This window comes from Lissotriton vulgaris, chromosome 2_1, assembly GCF_964263255.1.
Source record: "Lissotriton vulgaris chromosome 2_1, aLisVul1.2, whole genome shotgun sequence".
NCBI lineage: Eukaryota > Metazoa > Chordata > Amphibia > Caudata > Salamandridae > Lissotriton > Lissotriton vulgaris.
The window spans coordinates 828,418,866-828,431,534 of NC_141687.1; the positions used below are offsets into that span (position 1 = coordinate 828,418,866).

The following is a 12,669-nucleotide window of genomic DNA, read 5'->3' on the forward strand; positions in this document are numbered from 1 at the left end:
ATTGGTCCAACACCATTTCAAGAGATCTTAACAATTTCAGACAAACAACAAACCTGGGAGACAATCAGAACATATCTACCCATGGGAAGGGGAGGCAGACCAAGGGAAACATTCAAACCCCATCATTGGAAGGAATTTATTACAAGGAGGATAACACAAGAATAAGCGATAGTAAAGGGGAAACTAATCAATCCTAATTGGGTCAGGTCATCTCCACCCAAAAAAGGCAGAATATGTGGGAATCCAACTGAAACAAAAAAGGGCAGACCAATACCATTCTGGTGGATGAGGGGATAGCACATCCATCCCAAGGGAGACAGACTACTTGGCTGGAGGTGGTTTAAGGGCAGACCCATTTTATCCTGTTGGGGTAGTAACAAACTAGATCCATCTTAGTGGCCACGTCCATTCAAAGGACATCAAATAACCTCTACATATCAGTAGAGGGTAGGAGAGGACACATCCAAAATAAGGAGAGCAAACAAACTCCATCATATGGAGTGGGCAAAAATGCTTTAACCACAAAAGGAAAAAAGTGCACTCACTGGGATGAAACTACTGAGCCATGTGGAGATAGGGAAGCAAATAAGGCAATCCCAGGGGAAAAGGTATGAGCAAAGCTCCACCTTATGAAAACAGGCAGACTCTACTCTATGTAACATTGGAGAACTTCATGCAGAAAGAACAGAGCATGTATTTCTCTTATTCCAGAAAAATATATCGCTGCACATTTCTCCCTAATAATAGTATAAGTATAATAGCATTTATAGCACATGTTACCACTCTCACATTGCAGGTTGTTGAATGTTTGCAACATAATCAATTTGAATCAGATCACATCAGGTGCCATCTTGTACCCATAACATTCTACATACCAGGTAAAAGGAAGAGCGGCCCTCCATAGTCTCCAGCCCAGTGCCCATCCTCCGCCTGTAGAGCAGAGTAGAAAAGCATGCCATTCTGAGCTGCCTCCAGAGCAGAGTGTGCTGGCGGCAAGTCCTTGAAGTATGGCTTCTGGAAATTAAATCAGAAGGGAAAACAGTATTATTCAGCAGAGCAGTGCCTGATGTACAATGAGAACAGAAACACTCTACCTGCAATAGATCACCACCTTTAGAGGAATGGTGGCTCTTAGAGATAACGTTATAGGCTGCCTCCCTTTCAGAATGAAACTCCGAGTGATTGTGGGTGTTCAATTCTATTACAAGACTTCAGGTTCTTTTATGACGAACCTTCTTTACTAATTTCTCCAGCAGCAAAGTTAAAACACAGAAACAAAAGAAAAAAAACATGGTGGCTTGAATGGCCAAACAATGAACTAAGTTAAAATTATGTGCCTTCTGCAGCGCATTGCATAGAAAGGTACTGAATTATATCAAGGGCCCCAGTATAAATAGCCATGATTGATAGGGGCCTTCCTCTTCTTTGCTGCTCTAGCAGAAGGTAAGTGCCTCTCAGTTTTTTCCAATTGTCTTTATTTAACTTCAGTGCTTGTTTGTTCAAATACAGTATTGATTTCTGTGTTTAGTGTATGCTTCAATTCTTTTCCAGGATTGTGTGCCTAATTTGGGTCGGTGTACCCTACTTCTAAATGCAGGGGAGTGAGAGTACTAATTACTGTATATTGTCGCTGGACGGGAGTCTCTCTGGAGTGAAGTGTGAATACAAATGTGCTTTTCGTTCTAAGTTCTTAACTTTGTACTTCTGTTTCATATTTCTTGAAGTTTCATGGTTTGCCAATAAATTGTCTTACTTGATTTACTGACTTTTCCCTCTTATCTTGTCTGAAGCAGACAAGGGTTTATTTAGTTTATTGGTTTAAAAGGGGTTTGTAACTGTCTACCTGTTCAAAAAGATGCTGTGGTTGGTTAATCAGCGAGAGCGTCATGATAGGATTGGTGAGACGTCATTGCAAAGCAGCCTGGTATTGGTTGGTTGTTGACAGAGCCATGCTGGGATTGGATACTGTTCACTACTTCGTTTGTTGAGATTTTAAAGTGATTTTTAGATTGTCTTTATTTTTTATAACCAACTTTATTTTTGATTTCAAGTTATTTGTATTGGATTTTCAAGGAAAAGAACATTATAAATGAAAATAACAATAATGATAATAGTAATAATTATACTGACAATTATAACAAAATAGAAAGCAAAGAAGAACTACAGAGATAAAAAGATACCATTTAAGTGGTTAGTTGGAATTACAGTTATTTTAGAGATACATGTGGTCTATATAAATTACATTCTACAGTCGGTCTATGATAAGGTTATGTTGCAGGTGTACAACTGAGAACATAAAAGTTATATACGATGCATTATAAGGATATCATGTTTGGACATCAAATACAGTAGTACAGTAAACACATTCCCATATTCTAGGTGCAAAACTAATGTTAAAACATCAATTAAGAAGAAACTAAGACATGTCTGCCCAAATCAAATCCGGCTGAGTACTATAAAGACGTAATGGGACAGCGTGAGGCAATTCCTATGTGGAGGAACCAGCGAGAGGACTCATGTTTGTGGTCGAGATCCATAGGGCGGGTGTTAGTGCAATGGTAATCATCAAGAGGTTCAGTAAAGTGTGTGTGCTAGTTGGTTGGTACTTATGAGTTTCACGGACGGTTGTATTTAAATGAAAAGGCATTGAGGGATATCCATAACTTCCTATGTGGGGGGCGCCATGGCGAAGACTGTAGAGAGATATTATCAACCCCTCTTAGCAAGGACAACCATTCTTGCCACATTCTGAAGGAGACTTCTTTAGAGTTCTTCCATTTATTAAGTACTGTTTGCAGGCAAGTGTAAGCATTAGATCTAACATATAGCGGTCATTCTCATCCGGTAGCATTGGGTCTAGAAATCCCAGAAGGATATAGGAGAATTCCCTGGGAGGGTCGATATTGAACGTTTTGTTTATACACTTGTATATTTTGTCCCAATATGTTAGTAGGATGGGGCATTGGAAGAGCATGTGAGCTAAATCACCAACATGTGCATTACAATTCCACCATATAGGGCTCTGGCTGAGGTTAAGCTTAAAGATCCTTTCAGTGGTCCGATATGTTCTGTTTATTAGCATAAGTTTCATTTGGGATAGTACTGGAGAGATTTTATTTGAGAATTTGAGTTTTATGTATCTTTCCCAGTCGAAGGGGATGTTTCTAGTATTAGATTCAGATTCTCATGTCATCTCACTTTTCAAGTGCGATTTGTGTGGTTTTGGGGATAAGAGTTTTGAGAATTTAGATACAGTGTGTCCTGAATTCAGTAGCAGGAGTATCCTTGGGAGATTCGATGGGTATTATTGTACGTAGCGTGAGCTGTGAATTTTATTTCAGAAATTTATAAAAATCTAAGGAGTCTAAGCCAAACTGTGTTTGTAAATCGAAAAAGGAGAAGGGAGTTTCCCTGTAAAGAGATCTTTGACTAAGTTTATTAAAAATGTTTACAATTTTTTGCAGAATAACAGTTCTCCATCTACCTTCAGGTAAGGGTTACGCCATAGAGAGGCTAAGTTGGATTTGTTGATTGTTTATTTATTGAAACTTTATTGAAAGTTTTGTGGCAAGACACATTGTATCCCACAGTAAAGATCGCAAGTGCATTGGAAAACAGCAATACCTGACATCACCATGGCAAGGCAACATACATTCAGGTTGATAGACCATATTAATCGAATGTATGACGTTACAATGCATACATTTACAATGCATGCCTTTATAACACGGTTTTTACATCACAACATCCTTTACAATGCATACATTTACATCGCATGGCATTACAACAACATTTTTTACCTACATTTACGACGCATTGCAATACATCGCATTATACCTTTACAACGCATACCATTACAACACATACCATTACATTGCATTTAAGGTAAGTGTTGGATAGTGTAGGGGTAAAAATTACTATTCTAACTCCAGGGAGTGCAACAGTAGGGTAAGTGTTGGATAGTGTAGGGGTAAAAATTACTATTCTGACTCCAGGGGGTGCAACAGTAGGGTAAGTGATGGATAGTGTAGGGTTAACAAATAATATTCTAACTCCAGGGGGTTGCAACAGTAGGGTAAGTGTTGGATTGTCTAGGGGTACTATGCTTTGTAATGGTATGTGTTGTAATGACATGCGATGTAATGCCTGCGTTGTAGTGACAAGCGTTGTAGTGTCATGCGTTGTAGTGACATGCTATGTAATGGCTGTGTTGTAGTGACATGCGTTGAAAAGGATGTCGCAATGTAATGACTGCGTTGTAAATGTAGCGCGATGTGATAACTGAGTTGTAAAGGTTGTTTCCCATAATAATCACACCAGTTCCCCCAAATATGGCTGTGTTTCTGAGGACAGCCACAGCCTATGAAAATAGTTTCCCTTTGTGTGCACACCAGTCCACCCTCTAACGTGAGCACCTGATAGTCAGTGGTGCCTGCTGTTTCCAGGCACAGGCCTCATCACGCTTGGCAACTAAACAAACCAGCCCCAAAAAGGTCTGATCCGCCCTTGGGCCCTCGTATTCCTCTACCACCCCCAACAGCACAGTATGAGGGGTAAACTTCAAGGTGCGGCCCAGGACACCAGAAAGTTCACGGCCCACTTCCACCCAGAAAGGCAGCAGCAGTGGGCAAACTCATGCCACGTGAAAAATATCTGCATCTGGTGACGCGCATCTAACACAGGTGGTCGGAGTGTCAGAACAATGGTGCTGGATACGCTGTGGGGCAAGATAGGTTGGCTGGAGATAATTAAATTGGATCATGCACAGTCATGCTGAAATCGCCATTTCCCGGGGTGCCATGCAGGTCTCTCTCCATTCATCTCCATCCAACTCACCCACCCAAGCCTCCCACCTCCATTTAGCCCGTTTCAGGTCATCTGGAGCTTGAGTCACCAATGAGCGTTAAAGCCTTGAGGTAGTTCCTTTGCCCGTGTGCCTAAAGAAAATCTTCACCTCCAACTGATTATATTCAGTAAGAGGGTCCTCCGGGAGAGCATGAGCCCGCAGCGAATGATAGAGCTGGAGACTGCAAAAAAACTAGTAGTTAGACAAAGAATGTTGTGAGGTTACCCCTTGTAGATATCCCCCAAATAGTAGCTCACAATCTGATCCCAGGGTACAAAGCCCTCCAGTGTTGAGAGCTGACAGTGTCATGTTCCCCACCTTAGAGGGGTCTTTCCCGTAAGCCGGCGGTCCCATCCGAGAAGTCGGAGAGCCTTCCTCCAGCAGGTCAGAGACACATAGGCACAAGAGGGCAGTGTGGCAGGCATTGACCATTACAGCTGGTCTAGCAAACCATATAGGCTCAGTGAGTACATCTTCAGGCGGTATGCCGGGCCGTCCTACCTGCCCGTGAACCATTCATTAATTGGCACCATTTGATCCGCAAGGTTCAAGCCACCATCAAAGGGGGATTTGTGTAGCATCTGGATTGTGACCCTGTGTCTGCCACCCAACCATATAAAGTTGATAATCTTGGCGGTCAAGGACTGGATCCATGTTCGAGATATGGAATAGGGATAGATACTGAGGACGTACAAGTAGTGCGGCAGGCATATCATTTTAAAAAGGGCGGTACGACCCACGGGATTCAAGGGGAGCACTGCGCAGCGACCCAAATCGCGCTCAAGTGTTTGGGCCAGACCTTGAAAATTAAGGGTCCAAGCTAGGTCTGGGAGAAAGGACACATGGTTTCCTGACTATTTGAAGGAGTTGTGTCGGACAGGGATGTTTGGACACCAGATCGGCTTATGGGCGTCTCTCCGCTCCTCCACCACGTAGGATTTACCCTAGTTGACACGGAGGCCGGAGTCATCGCCATATAGCCAAAGTAGGAACAGAGATTTGGGGAGCGAAAACAGCGGTTCTTTCAGAAATAAAAGGATGTTGCCGGCGAAAGCTTGATGTGATCTTCAAAGCTGTTCCCCCACCGCTAGCCCAAACATTGCATTGTATAAGTCATGTCAGGGGCTCGATCACAAGGGCGAATAGCAGTGAGGAAAGTGGACAGCCCTGAAGCACCCCAGGCGTGATGGAAAATGGAGAAGACAAGACTCTGTTTACCCTAACCTGGGCGGTCAAGCGTTGTAGAGAAGTCATACCATGAAACGAAACACTTCCCCCAGTCCGGCCCGTTGTAAGACTCCATCTAGAAAGTCCCATGAGACAGTGTCAAAGGCCTTGGTAAAATCCACTAACAGAAGCCTCAATGGGCTGCTGAGGATCTGTGCCCAAGATAGTGCTGAATGGACCCTCCAGATACAGTGGTGTGTGCTGTGGCCCGGCATGAAACCACACTGATCTGAATGAATCAGATATGGTAGGGCCTGTGCCGCTGATTTGCCAGGATTTTGGCATAGATTTTGATGTCTGTATTAATGAGGGATATCAGGTGATAGGCCAAATACTAGTCTCAGGTGAAGCCCTCTTTGGATAGGACCACAATGGTGGCACAGTCAGGGTAAGGTGGAAAAGACTCCTGTTGTACGGCCTCAATTTTCAGATTGTCTTAAGCCAAAATAATGGGAAACATATTGAAAAAGCCTAAGGTTTTGGTTATAAATTCTACAGAGGGTTCAGAAATTATGCTGAAAGGATGCTTGCATTTGAAATGATGACGGATACTGGGTTTCATGCATCGGGATTTCTGAATGGCATGATTACACAGCTTCTAATAAAGAGTTAGTGTTTCCAGTAGAGCGTACTTTTGATATCAAAAAGCTAGATTTCCTTAGACAAACCATGAGTGTCATGAAGCTGATGCCCAGACCTACAGTTCGAGATGCTAAATAAATGGAAAACAACAATTGATGGACAGAATGCAGAACAATGTCATACATTCACCCCAGTACAGAGATCTGGGCCTAAATCCATCATTTTTTTGCACTCCACACCACCCCAGTTCAAACATGGCCATATGCAAATCAGCCTTGACCCTGTGCCTCATGGGAATGGTGATGGATTAAACCCAGATCAGGTGACTGGGGGTGAGTGTTTGATTTGCTCAAACGCTCCGTCCATCATCCCCTTTTGTATCGCTAAATAAATGGAAACAGATGGCATCAGAGAAAGAGAGAAAGAAAATGTCAAAACAGGTATGGTTCCAGGGTTTGGCTAGTCATCCGCCCTGAACTACGTGGCACATCCATTGCACACCTAACATCTGCTGCTGGGGTACACATCTATGCCCTGGGAGCCACAAATGATGAGTTCATACATGATTATGTGGCATTGTATTGCCACCCAGCGGAACTCCCAGATGACCTTCAGGATCGGTTCCTCGACCGCCTGTTACTACATGTGTTGCCATATGAGGCCTGAGAGACTATTAGGGGCCCGGTGACGGTGCATGAGATCCGATATACCATCAAGGAAATGGCCACTGGCAAAACCCTGGGTCCACAATAAAGATGCGGATTGCGCACTCCTCTGTTTAATCCCAAACTGAAAAAGTGTGGTGTGCTCCAGGGATATCACTCCCCGACATCAGAAGTGTGGTAATCAGATTAATGTCTGTGGCACTTAACGTAAGTGCCAGCTCCTTGGGCACAACCTTTTAGAACATGTTTCTCTTTGTTATTCCGAAATAAAGACATTTTTTCACATAAACTCTTGTTTCAGATTCTTCTTTTCATTTATTCCATGTTGTCTTCACGTGAAAACGATTTTTCTCAGATGATTATAATCAACAAATTTCATGCTTTAAAGTTGATACAACACATATAGGTACATCACTACCCAATGCATTTCGGACGGTCTGTCCTTCGTCAGGGGTATTCTGTAAACAAAATGAATATTCTATGTATCAAATCCTCCGAAAAATGTCTAATTACATGTATATACAACATAAGTGCAGCGAGTTTTAAAAGTGCTTTTAAATCGCTTTTCACATCCCCAGTCATACTCAGTGGTTATTCAATGTGCTCTGTGTGGTGCCCGAGTATTTATAAAAAATGATAGACTCAGTTGTGTGTCTAAGATAGAAAATAACCCATAGTCTCGGCAACTCAACCATTAGGGTGATCATTCGACGTGGTTGCGTGCGAAAAAATAACGAACATAGCATAGACCTCAAAAGGAAACAGTAACATGCATTCGTGCGCATTCTTTCTAGAATTTACTTGTGAGTTAGTATAGACCCATGCGTCTACTTCGTTCGCCCATCGCTACCGAGTGTAGAAAGTACCGTCGTATATACGGAAGTGATATTGATAGAGCGCGCAGTCCACCCGGGTCACCAAGGTTACCAATTCTTTACACGCACTGGGCCCTGGCGTGCGAAATTTAACACTACACTAATAATTTGGGTGAACCGGGTGATGATTATTTTGTTTCTCCTCCTGCACGCTGCTATGAGTAATTAAGGTTTGATTTCACCTCTGCTTACCATGTACCTGACTTACCACAGGCACAATTCCTACGACGGATCTGGAGCTATAAGGGAAATAGCAGACAGGCCTAAGATCAAATACTCTTTATGATCAGTACAATACTTATCCACAATTTCTGTAAAATGACCACAGACACCTGAGGGAAGTTCAAAACTTTATATAGAGTTCAAAAAGGAATATGACAAGGTAATAAGTGATAGGCAGAATAATACATCTAACATCAAAATCAAAACCATAAAATAGCTATAGATTAATGCTAAGATCATTTGAGTATATGGGAAGACTAACAGGTGGGAATTTTTAGAACAAAACTAGTCACTGCAACTTTATACTAGAAACAATGGGACGTGGATGGGACCTAGAACATGTACTTAACCTAAGTGCACTAGACTATTCTTGCTAAGATCACTGCAACCAGCTAAAGGAAAGGGAAAAATTGGAACATACTAATACAACATAACAGTTTGGCAATTTTCTAAGGGAGGGGAGAGAAGTGGAACAATTCTACAACAATTGCATATAACTTGTTCTCAAGGTGATAGAGCAATATCACAGGCAAGAGTGCTTTATTAAGAAAAATAGAGAGCGAAGATGAGAGAGAGAGAGAGAGAGAGAGACGCAAACCCACAGGTTAATATTTACCTAGGTCTGAGAGAAGACTAACCCTGGCCACGGGTCAGTTGGAAGGACGGGGACAAGGACCCTCAGGAAGGAATGCCAGAATGCGAGCAGGTACAGCTCACGGACAGTAAGGACAGGATACCCCTCAGTATTGGGATCAGGACTGGGCTCACCAAGGTACGACCAACACCCACAGCTTTGGAAGCAACGCCAGCGTTACCCCTCTCTGCAAGTAATCCGCCAGTAACCCCGATTGGGCTTTCGAATTTCCCAGCAAAGTGCTTCACCAGCACTTAGGATTATTTCCACCCCTTAGGAGTTTGTGGAAAGTAAGGACAGAGTGCTCCGCAGCACTTCGGATTGAGCACCTATAGAGTTCGTAGGGTCAGATACAGGTATGCTACTCGGACAAGTCGGACAATTTTCCTAAGCTAAACTGGGGCAATTATACCATTCTGGGGTCCCTCAGACCACCCACTAATGTTGCAAGTGACAGTTTCCCACATTTTGATTGGTCAGGAGAGGTGGTGCGGTCATTACCACCTCCTAAAATTCAACGTTCCCACCATGAAATTGAAATTTTTCTATCCGCCCCTTAGGTTCACGTTCCCATCCATAGAATACAATAGAAAATCTGAGTGCACAAGACATCGCAACAAAGTCAGTTATTCTCAAGGTGAGTGTCCTCATCTTGTGCTGGTTTTCTCAGGCGCATTTGGCTTCAGGAGCCAGCTGGCTGGTTTCAGCTTCTGCGCAGTGGGGTTTTCTCTCCCATCATGTGACAGGTCCCAACAGAGCCTCAAGTATGGCTCCGCTCCCGATTTCCCAGCCCCAAAGACGCGGTACATGAAAAGTAAGCGAGAACAAATTAAAATCACATCTAAAATGATCACACTGTATACCATGATAAAATTCTAACCAACCCTTACTTTATAATGACTATAGCATTTTTGTTTTAGTGCGAAAAGACAGATAGGCTAAAGCAGCAGTAGCAAGCAGAATGCGTGGTGAGAGACAAGCAGCCATGTTTGCTACAGTGCGCATGAGCACAAATTCCCTCCAGAATGCGAGTGCGTCACATCACATGAGTATGACCGACGCATGCGCAGACTGAATTTCATCGAAGCAGCCGGGTTTAGTGCAAGCTTCGTTAGTACGAGAAAAAGACATACAAGCAAGCATCCTGGGGACACCCGCGTGTTGGGAAAAACACTTAATAAATGACGAACAACAGTGTTAATATGATTATACAGTTTAGGCAAGGGTTTTGTTTACGAGCAGGGCGCTTTACATGCGAATCCCTGCTCCATCAATATCACCCGTGTGCTACCAACATAAAAAAAGGACTCTGTAAGCGGCGGCCATCTTATAGTGGTGTAAATCCCGAATCGGATAAGAAAAACGTGATGTGTAAATAATAAGTGATATAACTGACGAGTGATTTAGAAAAGAAATGATTTAAATGAGTAAAGGATGTTAATCCTGGGGTGAAAGATCAGTATGGTACATTGCATTTTCAAACGTACACTTTATCACACAAATGTTTCTCAAAGATAACATAAAAACTCCATACGGTCATTTAAACCAAAAGGTTTGGAAGATTGCAGGAACTTAATCCAGTGATTTTCGCGTTTCAATAGAAAGTTGTTATTGTCTCTGTCATCACGCTTTTCCACGACCTCTACAGCAGCAAATCTGAGTTGGCTGACGTTGTGTTTGTTTTCCTTAAAGTGTAATGCTAGAGCAGATTTTGTATTTTCAGTTCTTATATTGCTCTTATGTTCATTGATGCGTACTTTCCGTTTACGTGATGTTTTTCCAGTGTAAACCAGTCCGCATGGGCATTTGATTATGTAAATTACATTTTCTGTGTCACATGTAGCATTCAATCTTAAATTGATGTTAGTGCCCTGTAACCAGGTGACTGGTACAATGACTGATAGTCAGGGCAGCAACAAAGAAGTTACCTGGTGGTCTGTCAATGTTGAAGAAATGGTTCCTCCTTCTTCACAGGACGAGCCTTTTGCGTGGGGAACTCCGTCACAAGAAATGCCACACGGCCCCTTTAACTGGCAGACGTAACAGGACGCCGGGACTGCCCATCGTGACGTATCCTTCCTTTCATTGGATAAAGCCCCGGAACCTTGGAGGTCGGCGTGTGACATCACCGACAGGGGAGTGAGCCGAGGAGAGGAAAGCGTGGAGGAAGGACGCCGGAGAGACGAGGAAAACGCCACACCAGGACGAGAAGCAGACGAGGCTGGGGAAGGCGAAGCCCTGCTGTCCGAAGAAGACGTGCCAGGAGGCCAACGAGACCGCGCTGCGCCGTGCCACACTCCCGAGGGAGGAGTGTGGCTACGACAGGTACGGGACAGGATCTCGAACTGGGTGGGACAGCGGGGACATTCACCCGCAGTAACAAGACCCTCAACCCCTTAGCATTCCTGCACTACCCTTCCCTGTAAAAATACCCTCCCTCACGCCTGACACCTAGCACTCGGTAACGCCTGAGCACTAGAAGGTGACCCTCACTCCCTGGTACCCCGGAAAGGAAGAGTTATAGGACGTGAAAGTAATTGGTCCTTTTCTGTTGTTTTGTTTCCGGTAAATCCGATGCGAGAGGTCCTTTGGGGAGAAACGCCAGCCTGACCAGAACCGCTCTAGAGGAGAGAACACCCCCCTCCACAGTCGGCATCACGGATCCTGACGGGTTTGCAAAGGAGAGACTAACTTTGCGTAAAAAGAAACTATATGTTAAAATAAAACCCTCTTTACCAAGGCACCGTGTCCAGTCCATTCCTGACCCCCCTTTACATGCCCTTCATTGGATGTTTCATTGATGGCCCTTTTATCAGGTTATTACAATTGTTGTAGTTCAGACATGGTTGGTTGCCTTTAAAGGTGACAGAAGAAGTTGTTTTGGGCTTCTTGATAATTTCTTTCAAATTGTTCGCCCTAGTATACGCAAATAGTAGTTGGTCTTTGAAAATTTGATTGAAATCCTGTTCAGTACAATTGGCCAATGTTTCAATATAGAGGTTTTGTATGCTTTTGAAACAACTGAAAATTTTGAGACAACTACAGGTCTCTTCATTTCATCTTTTCTTCTGACCGCTAAAGCGTCTTGTCGGGTGATCTTGTCACATCGTTCCTTGGTATTGGTTAGGATTGATTGAGGGTAACCTCGTTGTCTGAAACGTTCCATCATGTTGGTAGCTTGTTCTTCATATTTATCTGAATTAGATACTATCCTCTTGACCCTGAGTAGTTGGGAGAATGGAAGATGGTTCTTGAGAGGTTTTTGATGGAATGACGTATAATGCAGTATGTTATTTTTATCTGTTTCCTTTCTGTATATGTTGGTTTCCAAATGATTGTTTACTCTTGTGACACTCACATTCAGGAAAGTGATTGTATTTTGGCTCCTTTCAGCAGTAAATTGTATCCGATCATTGATGTGGTTGAGTTGTGTTAATGCTGTTTCCAAAAATGTTTGATCGCCTTGCCATAGGACAAATATATCATCGATATATCTCAAGAACACCCTGGCATGTGTATCCCAAGGATGACAATTCAAGATATAGTTCTCTTCAAAATGTTTCATGAATGCGTTCGCATAGACCGGCGCTGCACAGTTGCCCATGGAAGTCCCAGACA

General features: G+C 43.2%; 1 protein-coding gene across 1 annotated transcript in view; it reads right to left on the reverse strand.

Moving 5' to 3' along the window:
* The window catches only part of LOC147731234 (lanosterol synthase-like), a 310,880-nt gene that overhangs the window by 246,289 nt on the left and 51,922 nt on the right, over nucleotides 1-12,669 (reverse strand). Inside the window, exon 2 of the mRNA XM_086954169.1 lies at nucleotides 876-1,014. Within this exon, the coding sequence (XP_086810295.1) occupies nucleotides 876-1,014 (139 nt within the window). The remainder of the gene's footprint in view (nucleotides 1-875; nucleotides 1,015-12,669) is intronic.